Source organism: Lontra canadensis, unplaced genomic scaffold (assembly GCF_010015895.1).
Source record: "Lontra canadensis isolate GAN:19392208 unplaced genomic scaffold, GSC_riverotter_1.0 scaffold9, whole genome shotgun sequence".
Taxonomy (NCBI): Eukaryota; Metazoa; Chordata; class Mammalia; order Carnivora; family Mustelidae; genus Lontra; species Lontra canadensis.
The window spans coordinates 31,565,082-31,588,465 of record NW_022631003.1 but is presented as its reverse complement, the minus strand read 5'-3'; the positions used below and the strand labels follow the sequence as shown (position 1 = coordinate 31,588,465).

Genomic DNA, 23,384 nt, shown 5'->3' with positions numbered 1-23,384 from the left:
GATTTCAAAGACAAAAAAATAAGTCACCAGTGATAACTGCCACAGAAACACCATGTGAAAAAAAGACTGAAAGGTATTTGGGCTCTAAAGGGAGGCAGGGACCTTGTCAGGAGTTTGAAAGTGGAATAGGCAGTTTCTGGCAGAATCTGGTTTATTCCACAGTAATATGAGGACATAAATAAATGTAAACATGTAGGTAGGGTCCAAGATGATCTCATCTGGTGACCCTCGGTGGTCCAGTAACAGGAATCTAGAAAGCACTTTAACTACATTTCTCTATCAAGAGATCAAAAACAAAAAATCCTTCACTACTATCTGAATAATCTACCTCTCATATTATGTAGTTGCCTAGACAATTTCTTTAGAAAGTCCCCACTGGATATCTGGTTGTAGACAAGTGCCAAGAAAACCCACACAAATCCCTCCACCACCCACTTCCCCAGCTTCCCTCAGAGCAATCTGTGTTGTAGCTTCAATATCACGAGAATTTTCATGATGTTTTGCAACTCTGCAGTATCAGTGTCTGGGACTTGTTTTCTGGTCACTGTGACATCTGCTGTGCCTGACACCTTTCCTTGTAAAGGCCCTGCTCCTGGATCTAGCGAAATTCCTGTTGTCCATTGCCTTTACTGGATTAATAAAGGAACTCTCTTAGTTTTCAGATAGATATGGATGCTATTTGCCCTGAACAGGAAAAGTGGATTCTGCAATTTCCAGCGAGTTGCAAGCTGAGTTTCCTTCTCCAACCAAGACAAACGCAGAAAGGGCAGGTGAGCAAGCGGCAGGACGAGAAGCAAGGTGGGTGTTCTGTGGGAATTCTCCCCAGCTCTGCTCTCAGGCCCCCACTCTCAGGGTGTTCTGCCTTTGGGAGTGGCAGAGCCCAGGGGCACTTGGTAGGCGTTTACAGGTGCCTTCTGGAAATGGTGATGATGACTGCGTGTGGAATAGATGAATGCCCGCTTTTAACTGCAAATGAAATGTTCCTTCTCTCTCCAGATCACTGAAAATTCACTCACTCAGAGGCATCCGGTTAATAAGCACTGGGAGATTTGGGGCATCAAGTAAAGCTGTTGTTCTAAACTTCTGAAAAAAGTAAATGGGAGGGGCTGTGCTGGGAGGGGTGTTCAATAGTACTGAAACCCATTACAAAGCCAAAGATGGCGTGAGGCATTTATATATTTATTTATTTTTACATTTAATTCTTAGATTAGTCAAAATGTTGTTTTTATCAGCTGAAAGTAGACCTAAAATTTCCCTAAACAAATCAGAATTTCTGGTATAATGTCAGAAAGGAAGCTTCTAAGGAATGTTCTGCTTCACTGAATAATTTGTGAAGGTCTGTAGTTTCTACAGTAAATCAAATACATTTATAAGGAAAATGTGACACAAGGTTGTTGGGTTTTTTTGTTGTTTTTTTTTTCAGAGAGTCATGAGAAGCCAAAAGCAAAAAAATATCACGTTCCTTGGTTCCTAGGACAAGTAAATAAGAGATACAAATAACCAACATAATGCTCATCATGATAAAAAGGTACCTGAGTCTGTGTATTTCCTCCTTCGAGCAAGGCAATGCCAAGTAAAATGCCTTCTGAAAAAATCCTGTCATTTTTGGTGTTCACTATAACATCAATGACAAGTTCAGATGCACCTTCTTTATCCAGCAGACACTGAATATCTGACATTGATATCCCCATCTTATCTGAATCTTGTCCAGAAAAGCTCCCTGTGATTGGGAAAATGAAAAAAAACCCTTAATTTTCAGACATTATTCACACATAAGGTTTTCAAATTCTTAGACCTTAAGAATATAATTTATCCTTGGATTTTTTTTTCTCTTCAGCATTAAATATAATAGAATCTAGGGGTTTTTTTTAAAAATGTCAAAAGTTTGCAAAAACATAGCTTTCTATTCAATGTATGACACCTGTAATTAACTCCATGTGTTTTTTCTTAATAATAAATACTTCAGAAAAAGAAAACTAGTCTTATTTTTGTCCTTAATCTACATACTTACGTAAGTAAAACTTGGGTAAAACTCACGTAGTTTACTGTTTTCCAGAGTCAAAGAGCAAAATTAGATGTTCAAACCAATTGTGTTTTGAATGCAAATTTTTGTACAATGGCTTTTAAGAGTATTTTTTGAGTGAATTTTTTGTTTTGTTCTATTTTCAGTAAAATGCTAACATAACCCCAGTGTGAACACATGTGACCAGAATCTCAGAATGATGAGAAAATGATTGGTCTTACCTGCCCCTTGTGCAGATTTACAGTAGGTCCCAGAGAGGTGTCCATTCGGACCAACTCCATAGTCTCCTTTAAAGTAGCGATTCAGGAGTATTTTTCTTAATGTGTTACCCTAATACAAAGGATAAGAAAAGGTGTTTCTTATTCTTTTTTTCTAATGGAAAGGGAAAGTATCAGTACATTAAAATGCCACTTAAAATGCACTTTACCAATGATGGCGAGATGTGGAAAAATTAATTTTATACAGCATGATATTTTCTGAGACAGAAATTTGCAAATGTTTCCCAAGAAAATAATAATGATTTTGCTTCTCCCAGAAATGTCAACAAAATGTACTGGGAAAATTACAATAGATTGTACTAGGAAAACTTACATACTATAAATTCAAGATTGCCTCAGAAGCTGAGGATCTTAGTGTTGTTAAGGGTATTTGTGATGCCCAGGGAAATAAAGATCAAAACTACAATGAGAGACCACCTCATACCAGTCAGGATGGCTTAAAATTAACAAGTCAAGATTTGTTAATTATTAAGCAGTGTAAGAGGGTTTCCCTTACTCTGCATCCTCGCCAACATTTGTTGTTTCTTGACTTGTTAAGAGATAGGAAAGAGATAGATGGGTATACAGCAGGTGCTCCAAAAACCACACTTGATAGGACAGTGAATTGTATTTAAATTCCAAAAGCTTCATTCAGAAGATGATGGGCAAAAGACAGCATATTCCTTTCTAAAACATGTAAGTCAAATACTCCTAAGTCTTCAATCTTATCCTGGTTAAAAGACATTTTTAAAATACTATATTTTGCAATATTGTTGCTTGACATACATAAGAAATACAGATAACTCCAAATCTTCCATTTTATTGGTTCTTATTATTTTAATAGATGAGAGTGATTTTAAGGTATCATTTAAAGACTGCTTTTAATAACAAAATTAACACAGCAACTACTGAGGCGTTAATCCCATCTTGTGGGTAAGGACCCCGGAGCCCAGAGCTCAGGTAACTAGACGTGGCTAATTCAGCTAGCAGGTGGTAGAGCAAGACCCTAACTCAGGGCTCCACTGTGCCCCGCACTGCGCTCCACACCCTTGCCGAGGCACAACTGCTGCCTGGCGTGGCACCATGACACGTGGCCCTCACTGCTCTTTCTCTCTCTCATGCTGTGGTCATAGCCCTTTCAAGCCCCGAGATTTTATCCTCAGTTCTCTTGTTGTGCTGCTCTCCTCATCTTTGCTCTCCCCATCAGCAATTTTATCTGATCCCTGCTTGCACACCCCCTTCTGTGGACTGGCTGCCAAATGTCTTTCCTCCAGTTCAACCCGGCTCTCCTATGCTTCTCATCCTGTTTCCACTTAGATTGCCTTATCTTCATCTGGAGGTTCTACTGGCACCTCAAACTCAATTTTTCACAACGGAATGGTCTCCTCTATTTTTTTCCATTGTTCTCTTTGTCTTGAAGTCTAATTAACAGACTGATTATATTAGTTTCAGGTGTACAATATAGGTGATTCAAGGATTTTATACATTACTCAGTGCTCATCAAGAGAAGTGTCCTCTTCATCCCCTTCAGCTGTTTCACCCGCCTTCCCAGCCACCTTCCCTCTGGCAACAACAAGTTTGCTCTCTGTATTTAAGAGTCTGTTTCTTTGTTTGTCTCTGTTTTCCTTTGTTTGTTCATTTGTTTTGTTTCTTAAATTCCAGATATGAGTGAAATCATATGGTATTTGTCTTTCTCTGACTGACTTATTTCAGTTAGCATTACACTAGCATTACACTCTCTAGGTCCATCCATGTTCAAATGGCATTCTATTTTGTGACTTAGTAATATTTCATTGTATATATAAATACCACATCTTCTTTATCCATTCATCTATCCATGGACACTTGGGTTGCTTCCATATCTTGGCTATTGTAAATAATGCTGTAATAAACACAGGGATGCACGTAACTTTGTTTTCATTGGGTAAATATCCACTAGTACAATTACTGGATCATATGATACTTTTCCTTTTATCTTTTCAGGAACCTCCATACTGTTTTCCACAGGGACTACACCAATTTGCATTCCTACCAATAGTGCACAAGAATTCCTTTTTCTCCACATACTTGCCAACACTTATTGTTTCTTGTACTTATGATTTTAGCCATTCTGACAAGCATAAAGTGATATCTCATTGTGGTTTGAATTTGCATTTCCCTGATGAGTAGTGCAATCTACAGATATAATGCAATTCCTATCAAAATACCAACATTTTTTTTTCACAGAACTAAAAGAAATAATCCTAAAATTTGCATAGAACCACAAAAGACCCCAAATAGCAAAAGCAATCTTGAGAAAGGAGAACAGAGCTGGAGATATCATAATCTCTGATTTCAAGGTATACTACAAAGCTGTAGTAATCAAAATAGTATGGTACTGGCCCCCAAACAGACACATAGGTCAACAGAAGAGAATTGAGACTCCAGAAATGAAACCACACTTATACAGTCAATTAATCTATGACAAAGGAGGCAAGAATATGCAATGGACAAAGGACAGTTTCTTCAACAAATGGTGTGGAGAAAACTGAACAGCTACATGCAAAAGAATGAAATCAGATCACTCTCTTATACTATACACAAAAATAAACTCAAAACAGATTAAAGATCTAAATGTGAGACCTGAAACCATAACACTCCTAGAAAAAAAAAGGCAGTAATTCCTTTGACATTGGCCATAGAAACATTTTTCTAGATACATCTCCTCAGGCAAGAGGAAAAAAAAGTGAAATCAACTATCGGAACTACTGCAGAAGAAAAGGCTCTTGTACAGCAAAGGAAACTATCAACAAAACAAAAAGGGAAATCACTGGTTGGGAGAGGATATTTGCAAATGATATATCCAACTAAGGGTTAATATCCAAACTTAAGAAAGAACTTACACAACTCAACATCAAAACAAACGAACAAACAAACCGATTAAAAAACGGGCAGAGGACCTAAACAGACATTTTTCCAAAGAAGACATACAGATGGCCAACAGACACATGAAAAGATGCTCAACATCACTGAGAGGGCTCATCTACTACCCTCTCATCTTGACAATGATTTCTGAAATCCTACCTATTCTATCTTTTCGACTGTAGCTTCAGATAGTGTCTTCACACAGATTTTTAAAAAAAATATTTTATTTATTCATTTGAGAGAGAGACAGTGAGAGAGAGCATGAGAGAGGAGAAGGTCAGAGGGAGAAGCAGACTCCCCATGGAGCTGGGAGTCCCATGCGGGATTTGCTAAAGGTAGTTGCTTAACCAACTGAGCCACCCAGGTGCCCTCTTCACACATATTTTAACCAAACAGAACAATGTGATGATTTCTCAATCACAGTTTCCTACCTTTCTGCTTTGCTCACATATCCTATTCTCTGCCTGAAAAGCTTTCCTTCTGTCTTACTTATGGACACGTCCTATCCCCCCATCTTTATTCTACAAATATTCATGAGGTACTCACTGTGTCTTAGGCACTATTCTAAGTGAGTAAGATATAACTTGCCCCTCAAAGTGTTAACAATAAGGTCACTTCCATAATAGGCACATATATATGGCCCTAGGGAAGCACATGAAAGAAAACAGTTGACTTTGAAGAGGCTTTATATGCGTATCTCCCCTACTAACCATATGATCATCAGAGCAAAGCTGTCCTATACACAACAAATATGCCCTAAATGTCACAGTGCCAAGAATTTTAATAGACAGAGTGTCTGGGGCTCTTATCCTTATAGTGACTTCTATTTACTGATAATTAAGTTTTTAGAACAGACAGCATTACTCCCTACTTCCTGTATTCTTCTTTCAAGACATTTTCATATAGTGCTATAGTGAGTAAAAGTAATGACCAGTCTTGGGAGAAATAGAAAATCTAGAGAATACATAAGAAAAAAAAAAGTATCTCTCTTTTTCTTTTTTCTTTTAAGAGTAAGCTTTTTGAGTTGAATTATTTTCATTGAGGCAAAAATGATCCTTCCAAAAGGGGAGGGAAAACAAAATAAAACATTTCTTTGAAGTCAAATGGGCTTTTGCTTTGGATCTGATTACAGCTCTAAGAGATGCTCTAAGAGACCTTTTAGTACTATAAACTACAGAGTTGAAGTTGTAAGTTGGGGGGAGAAATGTGAGAATATTTTCACTTAAGTAGTAAATTTCTATAACGGGTAGCTCAGTTTGTTCTACTGATCATGCTTCTCATCTCTACAGACCGATGTATTGCTTCTCATTCGAACCCTGTATGATACAATTTGCCCAGCTACAATAAATAAAGCTGAAAACCATGAAAAATCCAGGTCTGTTTTTCTTAAAATTGCACAAGTCCATGTCACCATCTAGAAGAGAACCTACTGTGAGCAGAACCCTGGGTCCTTGCCAAATAGCTCCCTTTTCATACTATATAAGGGAGTCTTTTAACCAGATTACTCTAAGGACCCAACCAAGAGATAAAAACAATAGTGTGTCTTTTTTAAAAAGGGGAAGGATAAATAGAAAGCTGCATTTTATCCTTTGTTTTTAAAAATGCCCTAAAGGGGCATTTTTATTTTATTTTATTTTAAGATTTTTTATTTATTTATTTGACAGAGAGAGATCACAAGTAGGCAGAGAGGCAGGCAGAGAGAGAGAGGGAAGCAGGCTCCCTGCTGAGCAGAGAGCCCAATGTGGGGCTCGATCCCAGGACCCTGGGATCATGACCTGAGCTGAAGGCAGAGGCTTTAACCCACTGAGCCACCCAGGTGCCCCTAAAGGGGCATTTTTAAATGCCCTAAAAGGGGCATTTATATTGCTGGAAGAATAAAGCTGTTCAAAACCAACCATAGAGTAGAAGAGTGTCACGTCAAATTAAAATAAATATCAAATTTGCTATTATTTCTAAATTTTCTTTGGACAGATAAAATAAAATCACAGGTGTTAATCAAATATATAAACATCAAAATCAAATGAGCAATTTGATTTTTTAAAATTATTTTTCTTATCCAATTCCAGCTTTGCCAGAAGCATATATTTTCTAACTCTGTAATATGCAGAATGCCGTAGAAAGAAGGAAGGATTTCTTCTATCCCTGTTCTTAACTCTGGAGCCACCCTGCCTGGGTTCCAATCCCCTTTATGCCCTATAGTAACTGGAGAATCTCAAGCAAGTTACTCCACAACCCTGGGACTCAGTACCACAACCATCAAATGAAGTAGTCATTACACCCATCTTTCTCGGGTTTCTGTGATCATTAAATAGGTAAAAATATATAAAGCACTTAGAACAGTTCCTAGCACATAGTAGGTGCTACGTAAGTTGTCCAGAGTTGATGCTATTGCTGCTAGTATTAATATTATCCAGGTGACACAACGGTGGACAGTTTACAAAGTGCTTTCGTACACACTTTCTCACTTTTTAAATATTTATTTATTTATTTATTTATTTGACAGACAGAGATCACAAGGAGGCAGAGAGGCAGGCAGAGAGAGAGGGGGAGGCAGGCTCCCCACTGAGCAGAGAACCTGATGCAGGGCTCAATCCTGGGACTCTGAGATCATGACCTGAGCTGAAGGCAGAGGCTTAACCCACTGAGCCACCCAGGGGCTCCTCACTTTATACCAAACATAAGTGAACATTTATTCCCACAAAAGTGTAAGCATTTCTATATACATACACTAAGAAAATGGCAAAAAAAAATTATAAATGATAAACTACCTGAAAATCCTAATTTGTCCTCTATTAGTCAATCCTTGGAATTATATCCTTGTGAGCTAACATGTGTACACTTCACTACATAAAATGGACCTTACAACTCCAACTAAAGTGGATGAATTCTACTGTGCTTCAAACTCCATAATTTCCAACAAAGGCAAACTTTGGCACTAAAAATGAACAAAGAATAGGTACAGATGCAACAAGATTCTACTGATCGTCTTAGTTATTCTCACTTAATACTGGAAAACTTCAGCTATTGTTCCATGGCAAGATTAGCAGAAATGATTGCTTTTGTCAAATACTGAGTTCTGACTTGAGGGATCGAGGCAAGTGCTGTGTTCCAATTTGTCTTGGGACATCCTCAGTGGCCAGTACTATCTGTAATGGGTTAGAGTGGTGATAATTCAGATGCAAGTCATTTCCACTAATTCCTTTAACTCCAGTAAATTAATGGTGGAATCACTGGCAAAAGTTCTTGTGCCAAGCTTGTAAATAATCGTCTTGGAGCTAACATTGTCAGGGCAGAAATGTGGGAAAGAACTAAAAGCACATTAAGCCAGTTTGAAAAGAATTCTACAACCCTGAGAAGTTTGACTTCTATGCTCACTCTTCAATTCCAAAATGAATTCCGGACTGGGCTTCCCATGGAAGGTGTCCTTGCTGGATTAGGCCAACTAGCAAGAAATGTCCTTCCCAGTCTTTTCAATATCAGAGTCAATTCCAGGCCACAAGACACAGCTTTTAGCCAATGTCTTCATGTGAACACATCCCAGATGTGCTAAATGTAATGGAGCCAAGATAACTAACAACCACCTTCTGAAGTTACAACAAAACATCTCCATAAAAAGACATCTTCTGTGTCCAGAGCAGTCATGCTGACAGTTTGTGAGTATCTGGGAGGACCTTTTTTTTTTTTTTTTCCTGGCCACTTCCTGTTGCACCAACTCCAATGTATCAAAAATCAAGCTTAGAAATTATTGCTTTCCATGGACAGAAAGAATAACAAAAATTTATTAGTCTTAGAAAGGACTAAAGATTCTCTGATTTTTGAGAAAGCACAACCCTGTTTGCCTTAATAGGAATTAATAGCATTAAGAGTGAAAAGTTCAAGGATGTGATATTTGAGGTACTGATTCCACATTTGTACCCTTTCCCTTGGAAAAATGACACAATAAAGTAATATTTTTTTCCACTGTGGAATATATAATGAAGACACCATCAAAATATGACAACCACAACCAGAATCCTAAAAAAAGACTAAGTCCTCAACTGGAAATTCAAAAGGTAATGAAAACTGCAACCTGGAGATGCTTAATTTAGGGTTTCTCCTCAAAAACTAACACTTAGTTACTAATCAGCTTGGATAAGATCTGTGTGGAGGTTATGGTGTGTACCTGTGGTCCCCACATAGTCTCATTTTAACATAAACTTGGTTTAGCCTAATTGGTGTTTCCCTAACCTTTTTGTTTAATGATAGCATGTCTGCTTAGATATTTTTTCCTCATCTGAACACCCAGGGGTAAATTACATTTTTAATTTCAAATAAATTATTGCAACAGCTGTATCCTAAATGGGATTATACTAGGTCCATCATTATAATCGACATCATCTTCAAGGGACTCCTTTGGGAAAATGTTGCCAATGTCCTATAATCTAGCGGTCTAATGGTTCAAATTTCTTAGTCACTAACTCCAAGGAGTGAAAGCCAGTTCCTTCTCCTGATGCTTTTCCCCCGGCTTTCATAAGATGAAAAACACAAACTTCAATAGGAGTAGTTATTATATACATTCACAAGATGCTCTTCATCAATATAACAACACAATTATTATAATCCTAAAAAATATATGGATGTCTCAACAATTCTAGTAAAGGGGCTAATAAAAAAAAAAGACCATGGAAAATGTTAAAACAAATAATTCCTACACCACTGTGACAATCTACTTCTATCTTCCTTCTTTCCTTCCCTTTTTTCTTCATTGTAAAGACATACTACATTTCTACCACATGTCAGGAACTGGGAATGGGAGAGCAAAAAACAATTCTGCAGCATATGCTAAAAGAATTTCCAAATATGTAGAGTTGAGACACATGGCAGTGTTTCTCAATATAAATAATCCTCACCAGACCATTTGATTCCACTTGTGAAATTTAAACATTTAAACAGTACATGGTACTTAAACATTTGATGATGATGCTGGAGATAAAAATGACTGCAGCTATCACTCCAGGTTTATCAAATGTCCTAGCCTCTACACAAATGGGGTTGCTGTGTTAGGGGATGACCCTGTACCCCATAACTAGTGAGGAGTAAAAGAAACAATTTATTTTCTTTGGGGTATAATAAAAGTTTCTCAGTATGTGATTTAGAAGAAGTATCCTGACTAATATCAAACTCAACGACTCAAATATCTCAATGGTTTTAATACAGGGTCTGCTAAAATTGAGAGGTTGAGACTGTATGCAATCCCTCCCCCATAGTACTGAAGAATGGATTTTTTTTCTGCTTCTGATTGCTTAGTTTTCTAACTAAGCAGTCTTTATCTGATCTGCAGAACATGAAGAGTTGAAAAAAGAGTAAATAAGAAAGAAAGAAACAGACAAACTTGGGATGCCATTTCCCTATTGAAACACCACTACTAGACTCACATATCATAAATCACTACCTCATCAAGCAACGCTCAAATGGCAGTGTACACAATCACCAAGGTTAAGCCCATAATCTCCTGGTACATAGTGTAGAAACCTACTGAGTGCTATTTGTTCCTGAAAAGATTAGGAATCAATACGCTGCAATGCAATCACATGCTCTCACACCAAAGGTGGGGGGAGGATGGAATTTCAAGGGGTCATTTCAAAGCTTCTGCAAAGAGTGTGTCCCTGAGGGATGGTATGGTGATGTATGTAGTTCAGTAATAGACTCAGCCTACCTCAGCCTACCGGAGTCTCCAGAAAAAATGAGAGGATAAAGCAGGAGTGGGAGAAGACGGGAATAAAGGAAAGAACCGACTTTGATCTGAATAACAATATGAAGGGCAATGGGAGAGGTTGCCTCCTGGATGATGGGAAAAGTCCTATCTACCTTGCGGTCTCCAGTCCTCACATGCTGCGATCACCATTACATCTCCACAACCATTTAGTAAAGGTTGATATACAGGTCCCACTTCACAAGATGGTGTAACAAGAGGTAAGAAACAATACATGAAGAGAGGTAAGATCTGCACTCATCAGCCTTGTGTACACCTTCCTCTTTCTCTGCAGTCTCACGTTCTAAGTGCAGTCTGTCAGCCCAACCTGTGAACTACTGATTGGAACCAAGAGACTGCTGGTCCACAGGTCATTGAGAGGAACACGTGACCTTGAAGTTTTCAAGGGAACAACACTGTAGTGAACCTCCGCATAGCCACAAACACAGTGAGAGAGAGGATGGGCAGCAGACCTCATCCCTCTTCCCATATACTAGAAAGAAATTGTCTTTAAAACGGTGGGAGAAAACTAACACTTGCATTACTTATAATCAATGCAAATATTCTGACCAAAGAAATATGAAGCCAAATTTTAATAAATTCAGAACATATTTAGAAGATCCTTAGATTGGAGAGAAATATTTATGGAGTTGATGAAATCATGAGGAAATCTGCCTAGCACAATTTCAAAGGAAGTTCTTAAGAATTAAAATGAGATAATATCTATGCACAGTTTAACACATAATTAATGTAATTTATGAAACTCCAGGCATGGAAAGCCTGTGTACTTAGTATAAAAGATAATGTCTCGGAGACCAGTGTAACTGGTTTGGGTCCAGGTGCTGCCATGGCTTCGTGATCTCAAGAATTTTATTTAACTGCCCTGAGACTCAATTTCCCCATCTGTGAACAATCAAATCCTCACCACAGGGGTACTTTAAGGATTACAGATTATATCAAAAAAGCTTTAGGCCCTTAGTCTATAATAAGTACTAAATAAACAGTTACTGTAATATTTTTTTAAACATTTATAGGAAAATAACACTTGTCCAACTCAAAGCAGGTACAGGACATTGCAATGCTCAGGGCCATGAAGACAGAGTTTTACCCACTCACATCAATATCCAGCTCTGAACTTCTACAATTTTTTAAGAGAAGGAAAATGAAAGCAGCATTAATTCTATAGAAGATTGCTTTGAAGCCACTTTGATCAGCAGGCTGTTTTCATAAAAACAACACCGATACATGCATGCGTTTCAACCATCCCTACATATGCACAGCACAGAATTCATCAGAAGCCAATTTAGGGCAACTTTTCTTAAGGCAGTGTCAGTAGGAAAATCAATGCCCCATGTTCCTAATATTTTTAACATAAGAAATATAAGAAGATATTAAATACATTTACAAAATTATCATGCAATGATTGTTCATCAGGAGAGTGCACTTCCTACCTAGTCTCCTTATATTCACGTGGTGCCCCTCTGATTCATTTTTCACTCAGTATTCACAGGGATATGAAACAACAGAGAACTAGAATTCAGAATATATGAATATAGAAAGCATGCTTACAAATCAATGAAAAAAATATCCTGGTAGAAAAGTGGACAAAAGGATTGAGCTGGCATTTTACATAAGAAACACATCCAACCAATAAATATGAAAAATTCTTCACCTTTTTTAGCAATTAGGGAAATACAAGGTAAGACTATAACAGGATACCATTTTATACCCACCAGATTGGCAAAAATTAAGAGGTCTTAAAAAACCTAGTGCCGGAATGGATGCGGGTCAATTGTGGGAACGAAAATAAGTACAACCACTCTGGAAAACATATGTTCCCACCCCGTAATCCCATTTCCAGGGAGACATGTGCCCCAAGAGACACATATTACCATACCTCAGACATTCATATTAGCATCAACAGCAAAAACAACAATAACACAAAAACAAAACAAACAAAAAAACTTGAAATGGATCCAAATACCCACTGACAGGAAAATGGATCAATAAATTGTGGTGTATTCCCAGAGCAGAATATTATACGATGCAGACATGAATGAACTAGAGCCTCACAGCAACACACAGCTTTGATGAATCTTAGAAGCATAATGTTGAGAGAGAGGGGAAAAAAGCCAGTCCTAGAAGACACCACACTTTAATATCTAGTGTGATATTAAAAATAGGGGCTACCATTTGTCTCGGAAGGGAGGCCAGAGCACATGGGTAATTTTTCATTCTTCACTTGGCTGAGGGGTTCATAGGTCATGATAATATAATGCTTTATAGTAAAAATTGATTTGTACATATTATTTCATATGAATTCAAATTCTGTTAAAAGAAAATACTCATGAAATATTAAACATCAAAATGGTGGTGGCTTCCTACGTTTGATATTCTGTCGCTTTTCACCCCTCTGAACACTGACCACAATCCATTGCATGGCTTAGGTGAGGATCCAGAATCAAGCACCCATGTATCTTGAACCATTATCATCATTGCTCTCTCAACCAATCCAGGTCTTCCTCCTGCCACCCAAGCCTTTTAATGGTTCACCATGTTCCCTTCTGCCTCAGGACATTAGTGGATGATGTTCCCTTAACACCAGTACTCTGGCATTGCTTAGTACTTCCTGCTTTCCTGCTCAACTTTTAGGTCTCAGCTCCGCCGTGTCAGAGTCATCCTCTCCAACTTCGCCAAGTCGGCTCATTCAACCCTCTCATAACACCATATGCCTCACCATGTGGTTCAGTTTTATATTTATTTATATCAATCTTCGAATGATCTCAGTATCTTTCTACTAGACTGTAAGCACTACAAGGACAGGGACTGCCTTCTTTTTTTTTTTTTTTTCCTTTTTGGCTACTCATTGACTCCAACATCTACGCAAACCTTGACACATCAACTACTCAATAAATATTTTTGAGTGAATAAATTAGTCCATGATTCTGCAACAGAGATCACTACATTTACCAACAAAATTTGATTCTGAGTGTCATCTACTTAAAGACTGTGATATATATTATACATCATGGCTTATAACTTTGGCAAATATTTGGATGTATTCAATGTTACCTGCATATTAAATAATTTTAGTATACAAGCTCATTAACTATGGTTCTCTGTCTGAAAGAAAGAAGTTGTGCTGGAATCCAGTAAACAAATTTAAAAACACTTAAAAGTAAAGATGAACACTGCAACATTCTGAAAAGTCAGAGGATAAAATATTAATTAATGATTACAGATATGACCTAATGCAGAAGAATTCAATAATACTTAAAAAGTCTAGTCCAAAGCCTTCCCTTGTTATGTCTATTGTAGTGGGAATTTTTATGTTTTATTGATAAACATAGAAACCACTTGCTGATGCACATCCATACAAGGATCTGACTTAGCCACATAATTTCTACTATTATGTGGAGATGTCATTTAAAAAGATACAAAGCCACTGTTGTCTTTTTAAGATACTATGTTTGGGCCTATCATAATTTTTAATACAAGAAAAAATTAAAGATAATTGTATTTTATCTCATTTTTCCTTCATAAAATGAAAATCATTTCCTTTCTTTAGTGTTTGTCGTTGACATTAAAAAATTATGTAGACCTAATTTTGATCAATTCCTGCATCAAACTGTCCATAAAATGATTCATTTTGCCCAATTTAATATAAGCTATTATCTGCCCTCATGAGCTCCTAATTGTGTCCCATGTTAATCATAATTTTCAAGGAATTTCACAGTAAAAAAATATGAGACAGTGATTAAGAGCCAGTGGAAACTAGGAATTCCTTAGATATTCATCAATATTCCAAAGCACCAATACAATTATTACCTCCCCAAAAAGAGGTGTGAATTCAAACAAACCTAAAGATGCCTGAGGTGATTAAAGGCCAAATGCCCACCTCAGGAGCAGGCTTTGTCAGAACGTCTCTGAGTAGACTTATTACAGTCTTTTGAACCTGATTTTGAAGATCACTTTGATTCCTTCTGGCATACACCATGGCACATATTTCACTACCTTATATACCTAGAACCTAACTGGAACCCAGAACACTAAAAAAGTAACCTATTATTTTTTATAACATGCTAATAAGCACATTTGCTGTTATGAAACCTTCTTGGTAATGTTGGGGTGCTAGGCATCTGCATTATAAACACAATTTTCACAGGCTTATGAATTACCTGTTGATGCTGCTTCTGAAAGAAACAACACAGAACATTCTCAGGCTGAAAAGAAAGCTTACAAAGAAATCATTTCAGTGAAGCATAAGTTGCTGATCTCATACCCCTAAACTAATAACTACCTCTCTCCTCTCTTCCTCTGTGTGTGTGTATGTGTAATACATCATTTTTATATTCCTGGATATTAATGCCTATTTGTAAAAGGTATTTATCAAGTCTTGAGGTGTTAAACATCTTGCTTTTACTCCTGGGTATTGGTAAGCATAGATGACTGGATTGTCTCCAAGGGAAAAGAAGAAGAAAAAGGAGAGGGAGAGGGAGAGGAAGTGAGAAGAGAGGGAGGTGAAGGGGAGGGGAAGGGGGAGGACAGAAGGGAGGGGGAGGAGAAGGAAAAAAAGGAGGAGGAGGTGGAGGAGGTGAAGTTGTTCACATCACACCTCCTTCTCTATTAAATTTCAATGATTCTAACACACATCCTCACCCCACATTGTAACATTTCTGAATACAGGTCACTCCAAAATCAATAGTGTGTTATAGTTCAATTAGCAGTGTTCTTTTTCTTTCTAGTAATACAACAGATGGCATATTAGAATTGATGAGATACATTATATTGAATGAATTTAATCTGGCATTGTAAACTGATAAAGGTTCGGAGCACGGGGCATCACTATCATATCTATTTCTCAGCAAGAGGAAATTATGCCAGAAATTTGGGGAATGAATCTTATATCCAAACTATTTGTTTTTAGTGTTTGACCTTTTTCATTGCTACATGTTTTATATGACACTTTAGTTCACCACCAACTCAAGTTTTGATCTCACATGGTGAATTGGGTCTGTATTAAATTTAGTAAAGAAAATGATAGTATAGATAGAGATAAGAGGCATATTTACTTACAAATTAAGAGCAATGGGTAAGTAAATAAGTAATAGGGATGCATTTAGTTAATTTATAAGCATGGACGATAAATTGCTCTCCTTAAAAAAAAAAAATAGCCCCTTGATATCATTTCCCACCTGCAAGGATGGCTAAGATAAAAAAGAGAGACAATAACAAGTCTGTGGATGTGGAAAAATTGGGACCCTTATACATTGCTGATGGAGATATAAAATGGTAGAATCACTTTGAAAAACTGTTTTGCACTCCCTAAAAATTAAATAGTCATCATATGACCTACCAATTCTACTCCTAGGGATACACAAAAAAGAAACAAAAATATATGTCCACATAAAGACTTCTACATGAATGTTAACAGCAGTAGCATTCATAATAGCTAAAAAGTAGAAAAAACCCAAATGTCCATCCAATGATAAATGAATAAATAAAAAGTGGTATATCCACACAATGGAATATTATTTAGCAATAAGAAGGGAATGGAGTACTGATACATGTTATAACACAGAAGGCCTTGAAAATATTATGCTCAGTGGAAGAAACCAGTTATAAAAGACAACCTATTTTATCACTGCATTTATATGAGATGTCTGGAAGAGTCAAATCCATTGACACAGAAAGGAGATTAGTGGTGGCAAGGAGTCAGTGGTGGGAGAATGGGCAGTGACTGCCAGTGAGTATGGGGTTTCTCTCTGGGGTAACGAAAATGTTCCAAAATTAGGCAGTGAGCACTGTTTGCAAATCTGTGACTATACCGAAAACCACTGAACTGTAGACTTTAGCAGGGTGTTGTGAATATTGTATGGTGTATTAATATCTCAATAAAGCGATTAGAGAAATGGAAAATAAATCCATTAGATTGGTAGAGGAAATGCATGCCTTAGATAATTTTTAAAAACATATTTTAAAGAAAATTATGTCATTTCTGTCCAAATTCTTACTGAGCAGCTGAGAGACATCAACACTATTTGCCACAAAGTCCCTGCCTTTAAGTACATCTGTGCAACAGATGTACCACAATGGCATATGTTTTGAATGTTACATCTGTTAGTATAATGCAGAGGCTCAAACTGCTAATTAAATATGAAAATGTATGTATCAATTAGAAGCCAATTTCTTGTTAAAACTGCCTAATGGCTAAGTCGCAGCAAATTGAGCTTGTACCTAGGACTGTTTTTGTCTTGACCTGTGTGGGAAGGCAGTCCAGTGTACTGAAGATAGGCTAGACAGTTTCCATGGATACCTCACATTACTTAAGGTGTAGAAACTAAAAATTATAAATAACTTCACAAAAATTATGCTTCAAAAATATATTAGTAAAAAAATACCAATCTTCCTAGAAGAAGATGCGAGAATTTATTTTGCTGATAAATGGATAAGGGTTTGTTGTTGTTGTTACTGTTTTTGAGGGGAGAGGGAGGCAAAATTTTTCAAAGGGTAGTTTTTAAGTTGCTTTATAATTCATAGGAGAGGGACAGACATATTCAAAATGCTTCTGTCGTCATAAGCTTTACAGCAAACCTCGAGAGTTTTAAAGATTTTTAGCTTTTATAGGAACCAACTAGATTGAATTACTCCAGCTGAGTTTAATTGATCCAGCCACTGCACACTAATGTGCTGATCTTTCCAAATAAATGTACACTGTAATTACAACCAGGTTACTCCACCCACCATCCTTTTGCTCCTTCCCATTAAATAAGATTGCATGTCTTCCAGATGTAGCATAAAAGCTACAGTGTTATTCATGAACCATGGTGGAATCAGACAAAATAAAGCCTAAGAAGAATACATGTACCTTCCATAAGAAAAGAAGACATTCTCCATACCACTTTGCGGAGAAGACCTGACCACACACCTTTAACGGGTTAGAGAAGGAAGGCTGAGAAAGTCATAGCCGTAGCTTTTTCCATGTCCCCAGATCACTTCCACTATTAGGCAATCAAGTTGGGATTTATTCCCAGAACCCAAGAGATAATCAGCATGCATGGAAATGTAGCTGTTTTCTTTGGACCACTTAGTCCAATCATTACATGAGATCCAACATGAATGAGGGAAAAGGACACAACTTGTTTTAACAAAGGAGACAAATGAATCAGTAAGTTTTCATCCAATTAAACCAATATTTGACTATGGACAAGGACAATTTCACAATCTCATTTGATGCTCATAGCAAACTAATGTGACAACTGCATTATTCCATTCCCAAATATTTTTGAAAAGTGTGTATTTGTTTTAATTAAATGTTAAAATACTGACAAATTTTTGAAAAATTAGAAAATGTTCATTGAAAATATTGGGGGCAGGAACTGGTAGTAGAAGAACACAAAAAAGAACTCTACCAAGAAAAACATGCATATTAAATAGAACTCCGCTTTAATCAAATTTTCTTTACTGTTGTTAACCCTCTTTCTCAACCTCTTATTCATTACCATCTTGAATCACTCACTTTCTTCCTGTTTTCCCAGTCTTTTTTCACCTGAAGTGTAACCAAGTCCTACTCTGCTGTCCCTTGTTGCTTCCAGGTATCCAGTTTTTTAAAGGTGGAAAAGATCTCTACTAGCATCACTAGTGGTCCAGTGGCCTTGGAACGCATGCTGCCTTGACTGGGCACCACAGAATGACTTCTCCTGTCTTCACCAACAAAGCCCCCTCTTCCAAATCTCAGCTTCAGTGTCACATTCCTGGGAAAAATCATCTTCTGCGTATCCCTGTCCTAGCCTCCAGATACACCCTCTTATGGCACTCAGGATTTCTGTCTCAGAACAATTAAGTAATGGGAATAAATTAATCAACCCCTGTCCAACTATTTGGTTGGTACCCGACTTTCTCACTAAACTCACAATGCTTTGGGGGTATAATAGATTGCTCATTGACATACCTCCAGGATATAGCAGACATTCAATAATTTATTATAAGTATATACTGTCTCCTGCATTTCTTTATTTCCAAAGACCTCTGATTTCTGTCATCTTCATGACTTTTCTTAGACTCAGATGCTTGTTTTCAAAATCACCTAAAAAGTCATACTATAAAATAAATACTATTCATCCTATCTTGACCTCCTTTGGGCAGAAAATCATCCCCGGGAAGCAGTTTTAGGACCAATGTATAAACGTATGTGTGTCCATGTTTGGGACGTGTGTGGGACCAGTGTACAAAGAAACAGAGACTGGGAGGGTGGAAGGGAATTTCTGTATGTCCACTCTAGCTGAAAATGAAGTCTGGAAGACTAAGCCCTCTCTGTCTTCCTCTTAAACCTTTCAGCCTGCCTCAGTTCCTCTAGCTCTGACCTCCTCGATGCCTTTCCACATAGCCTCACCATTCTTGGCCCCAAAATCTGCTTTGCAGTTTCTGTCACCTGGAACAACCTCCTGGTACCACTCGGCCTCAGCTACTCTTCAACTCATTTCAAACCTCGGCTGAAAATATCCCTCTGCCCTCATTTTACTTCTTGATGAATGGAGAAGGGAGTCAATTTGTCATTTGAAAGCATGTGAACAAACCCTTTACAGGGAGACACTCTACAGTATCACGAAGAATGGGGTACTGCATTTATGCCCAGGGGATTTCTCAGGTTGGTGAAAGCCACTTCCATCCTACATTTCAAAAAGCCTCTGCTTAAGTCAGAATTAAGATTCATTATGACATTGCCATGATGCTAACATTTGAGTTCCATGAAGAGAGAATATTATTATAGTTGTTCCCTATGGACAACATTCTGTTCGTGTAAAACACCCATTGTTAAAGACACCAGCAGGGAGTCCTGGCCTGTAGCTTGTCATGAGCAACCCAAGAGAGTAAAGGAATAACCCTCTAGCTTATTGCTAGAGGAGACAGAGGCCGGCCAGCTGCTCACCAAATCCTCTCCGTCTGCACCCAACGAGGCTACATGACGCCATCTTCTGCGCAGTTAGGTGGGGCCACGGGATGAGGATGAACAGACTGAAGGCGAGCAGAAGTGACACGAATCCGGCCCACATGTGGCAATCTTGTGTTTCCTTCCTCTGCCCGACGCAGACAGGGAGAACAGCCTGGGACGAGGCAGGGCCCCGAAATGGAAGGTACCCAGGGCTTGGAATTGCTAGGGGAGCCAGGCAGGAGGCGTGCTGCCCTGCAGAACACTCACACGGGGATTTTAACTTTTACTCTGCTAACCTAAGTAAACTTGTATCAGATGAAGCCCCAGAGGTTTCCAGGCTTCTGTTTTGTCATCGAGAGCCAGCCTCAACCAAGACAAGCCAGGGTGGGTCGGCCTGGATGGGCAATTTGCTGAGCAGCAACACCTGTGACTCCCCCCAAGGTATTTTGCCCCAACCCACCACTGTCTGAAGAAATTCTGACTCTGGGCACAATCTTGTCACGAAGCAGCCATGAGAAGTCCTCTGGGAATACGATTTCATCAACACCAGAGTCTCTCCAGGTTTCCCTTAACTTGTCACTGCCTTCCGTCTTTCCAGCATCTTTGCCTTATCTCTGCTATCCAATTTTTCCATGGCCTCCAAATCCCCATTACTACAATTCATACACACACACACACACACACACATTCTTCTCCCCTTTGTGACTGTCCCTGAGTAGATCCAGTCTCATAAAAGTCACACAGAAGGAAAATCACCTGACTGCAGGCCACATGGACATTATCAACTGTTTCAAACTCTTGCTTTGAGCTATTTTCCACCAACCTTGTCATTTGTCCGTTTTCGTCTGTCCTGCCTTTGAACCTTTGAAAATATTTTCCTTCTACGGTGTTAGCTTAAGGATTAACACACCACTGAAAGTACTTAGAAATCCCTCAATTAACATTATACTCCAAGCACAATGTGATACTTATGCACAATATGAGGCAAGATTTTGCTTTTATTTTTGTATCATTTTACCAGCTATGGAAGAATTATGAGCTAAATTCCTTAGTATAATCAGCCCGCATGTAAAAAAAGAAGACTTTTACAGCTAACTGTAATTTTTAAAATGAGAGAGAGGAAAAAGAAAGAGTGAGGGAAAGGGGGAAAAAAAAGGACAAATGAATGGGTGAATTGTAGTGGCTAGAATTTGTATCAGTTTACCTTGATATATGAGGAATGCAGTGATTATTACCATTTATTCTATTAAAGTCCAGAAAATGATTAATAGGAATATTGGCTACAGTCAGGATATTTTCGAGCTTGAAATAAATCCATACAAAAGATATTCCTCTGTCTTGGATCAATCAAGTTCCAGCCTGGCTAGAGGTGATGATAATTATTGGAAAGTAAATTGTTATGTTTTCGTCTGACTGCCTGTTGCCTTGGCACGTGTTATTTCCAATTCTGTCTGGAAATAATAGTACATTAAGCCATCTTGGGTGACTTATATAACCAGCTACTATCATTTGAAAATTGTCAGCTCCAGGAACTTGCCACCGTACGATAGTTATGCTGTTGGAACACTGACATCGGTTCATTTATTTTCTGGCTGTTGCTGAGAACTGTATTTTAAAAAAGAAATTAATTCTAAAGCTTCACTTTTCATCTTAATTCAAGCTACTTTAACCTTGGTTACTAACAATAACCAAAAAGGAATAAGATTTTATGAACAGCTGACCTTAAATTTTTCATTTTAACTTATCAATTAAAACTTACATTTAAACTACAATTAATTCTTCAAGCAAAACATAATTATCTACCTTGGTCTGGATTTATAACAATAGACTGGGGGGTTGGGAGGGGGAGACAGCCTTCAAACAGAACACGATCTCTGTATTTTCCCAGTAACTAAAAGTAAGATGGTAGAAAAGTACTGTCTGAAACTCTGAACAGTTTAACAAATATACAAATTAATTTCTACCTCAGTATTCAGTAACCTATTCTGCACTATCAAAAGTTAGAAGATACCTAAAAGAACAGTGAAAAACTGGGTCCATAAAAATCTTACTCAGATTGAACAAATTTGCTCCAGTACCAGCAAGAGAACAAGAAAAAGAGAAAAAAAAACCAAACCTAAGCATTTTAAAAAAAAAAAAAAAAAAAAAAAAAAAGGAAACTATAGGGAAAAAAATAACTCAAAAACCCCAGAAGCTTTGTATCATTTACTAATGAAAATAATCTTCCTGGACTACTCAAAAACTAGTACCAAATTCCAATACTAAAGCTTTTTTTTTTTTTTTTAAATGAAAGGCAAAAGTAGCATCTCTCTCATCTTCCACAGTGACTTTTTTGGGGAAGTCTGAACATTATTTCACTTCCACATTTGTACAGCACCTGCCACAATTATTGCATCACCTGTGTAAACTATCAAAGCCCTAATATGAAAATGCTATTCTTTAAGAGCACATCTTGACTTCTAGTCTATGTATGGCTAATTCATTTGACATCACGATACTTCCATGGAAATCAATAAAAACCACAAGGAGAATAAAAGAAAGCCCTGAAAACTTCATTTTCAGCAAAAAGAAGAGACAGATACAATCTGAAGGCTCCAGAGGCCATGTGAGGGCGGCCCGTGTCAGCAGCCGTCAGGTAGAAACCACGGAGGACAAAGTAAAGGGAAGAAGCCATGAGAGAGGTCAAACCGCCCAGCAGCAGCCCCAGGAAGGAAAGGCAAAAATGTATCTCCTGAAGTTAAGGAGCCCACCAGAAATACAAAAGCTCCGTTCCATATTGTATCACTAGAAGTCAGAATGAGGGTGAGGAAAGGCAATGTCAGAGATACAGAGGCTACAAAAGCAATCATCAGAGTAGGCCATATTTATAGGGTCTGTTCTATCTTTGTGATGGCAGAAAAGGAAAGAGCTTTTGCACCTTCAAAGACCTCCTGTAAATTACTGGTTGTATCAACAGAAAAATATATAAAAAGGATATGAAAGTATTGAGTAATGTATAGAAATGTCAAATCACTATGTTGTACACCTGAATCTAATATAACATTATATGTCAATGCTACTGCAATAATAAAAAAAATTTTTTTAATCCCTTGAGTCTGGAAAATAATACCCTCTCATTAAACAACTTTTGGGCAAGAGAGAAAATTCAAACTGAACTTCAGAATCTCTAGAAAACAATAGTAAATAAATTCCTATATAGAAAGAGATGCTATAAAATAGAGCTAAAGTGGTACTGAGAGAAAAAGCCACAGCCTTAAATATTCATAGCAATTAAAGTAAGTTAAATGTCATAATCAAAAATAAAAAATTAGCAAAACTTTAAGTCAGATGAATTTTTAAATATAGAAGTACAATGTAACACGTTACAAAAGAAAATAAATAGGATTAGTAAATTTTTGAAACTTGCCCTTTGGGGGGAAAAAAAAGACAAAGATTAACAATTGGACAATCCAGTAAAGAAAGAAAAATAAAATGTTAAAGCACTAAGTAACACAATATAAAGGGGAAATAATCAAACAAACAAAAAAATAAACGATC

General features: G+C 37.5%; 1 protein-coding gene across 2 annotated transcripts in view; it reads right to left on the bottom strand.

The window, feature by feature from the left end:
* ITPR2 (inositol 1,4,5-trisphosphate receptor type 2) overlaps window positions 1–23,384 on the bottom strand; it is a 483,190-nt gene that overhangs the window by 154,356 nt on the left and 305,450 nt on the right. For both annotated transcript variants that reach the window (XM_032855216.1, XM_032855215.1), the window contains exons 38-39: window positions 2,245–2,353; window positions 1,533–1,720 (exon numbers count right to left, since the gene is read on the bottom strand). In XM_032855216.1, the coding sequence (XP_032711107.1) occupies window positions 1,533–1,720; window positions 2,245–2,353 (297 nt within the window). The remainder of the gene's footprint in view (window positions 1–1,532; window positions 1,721–2,244; window positions 2,354–23,384) is intronic.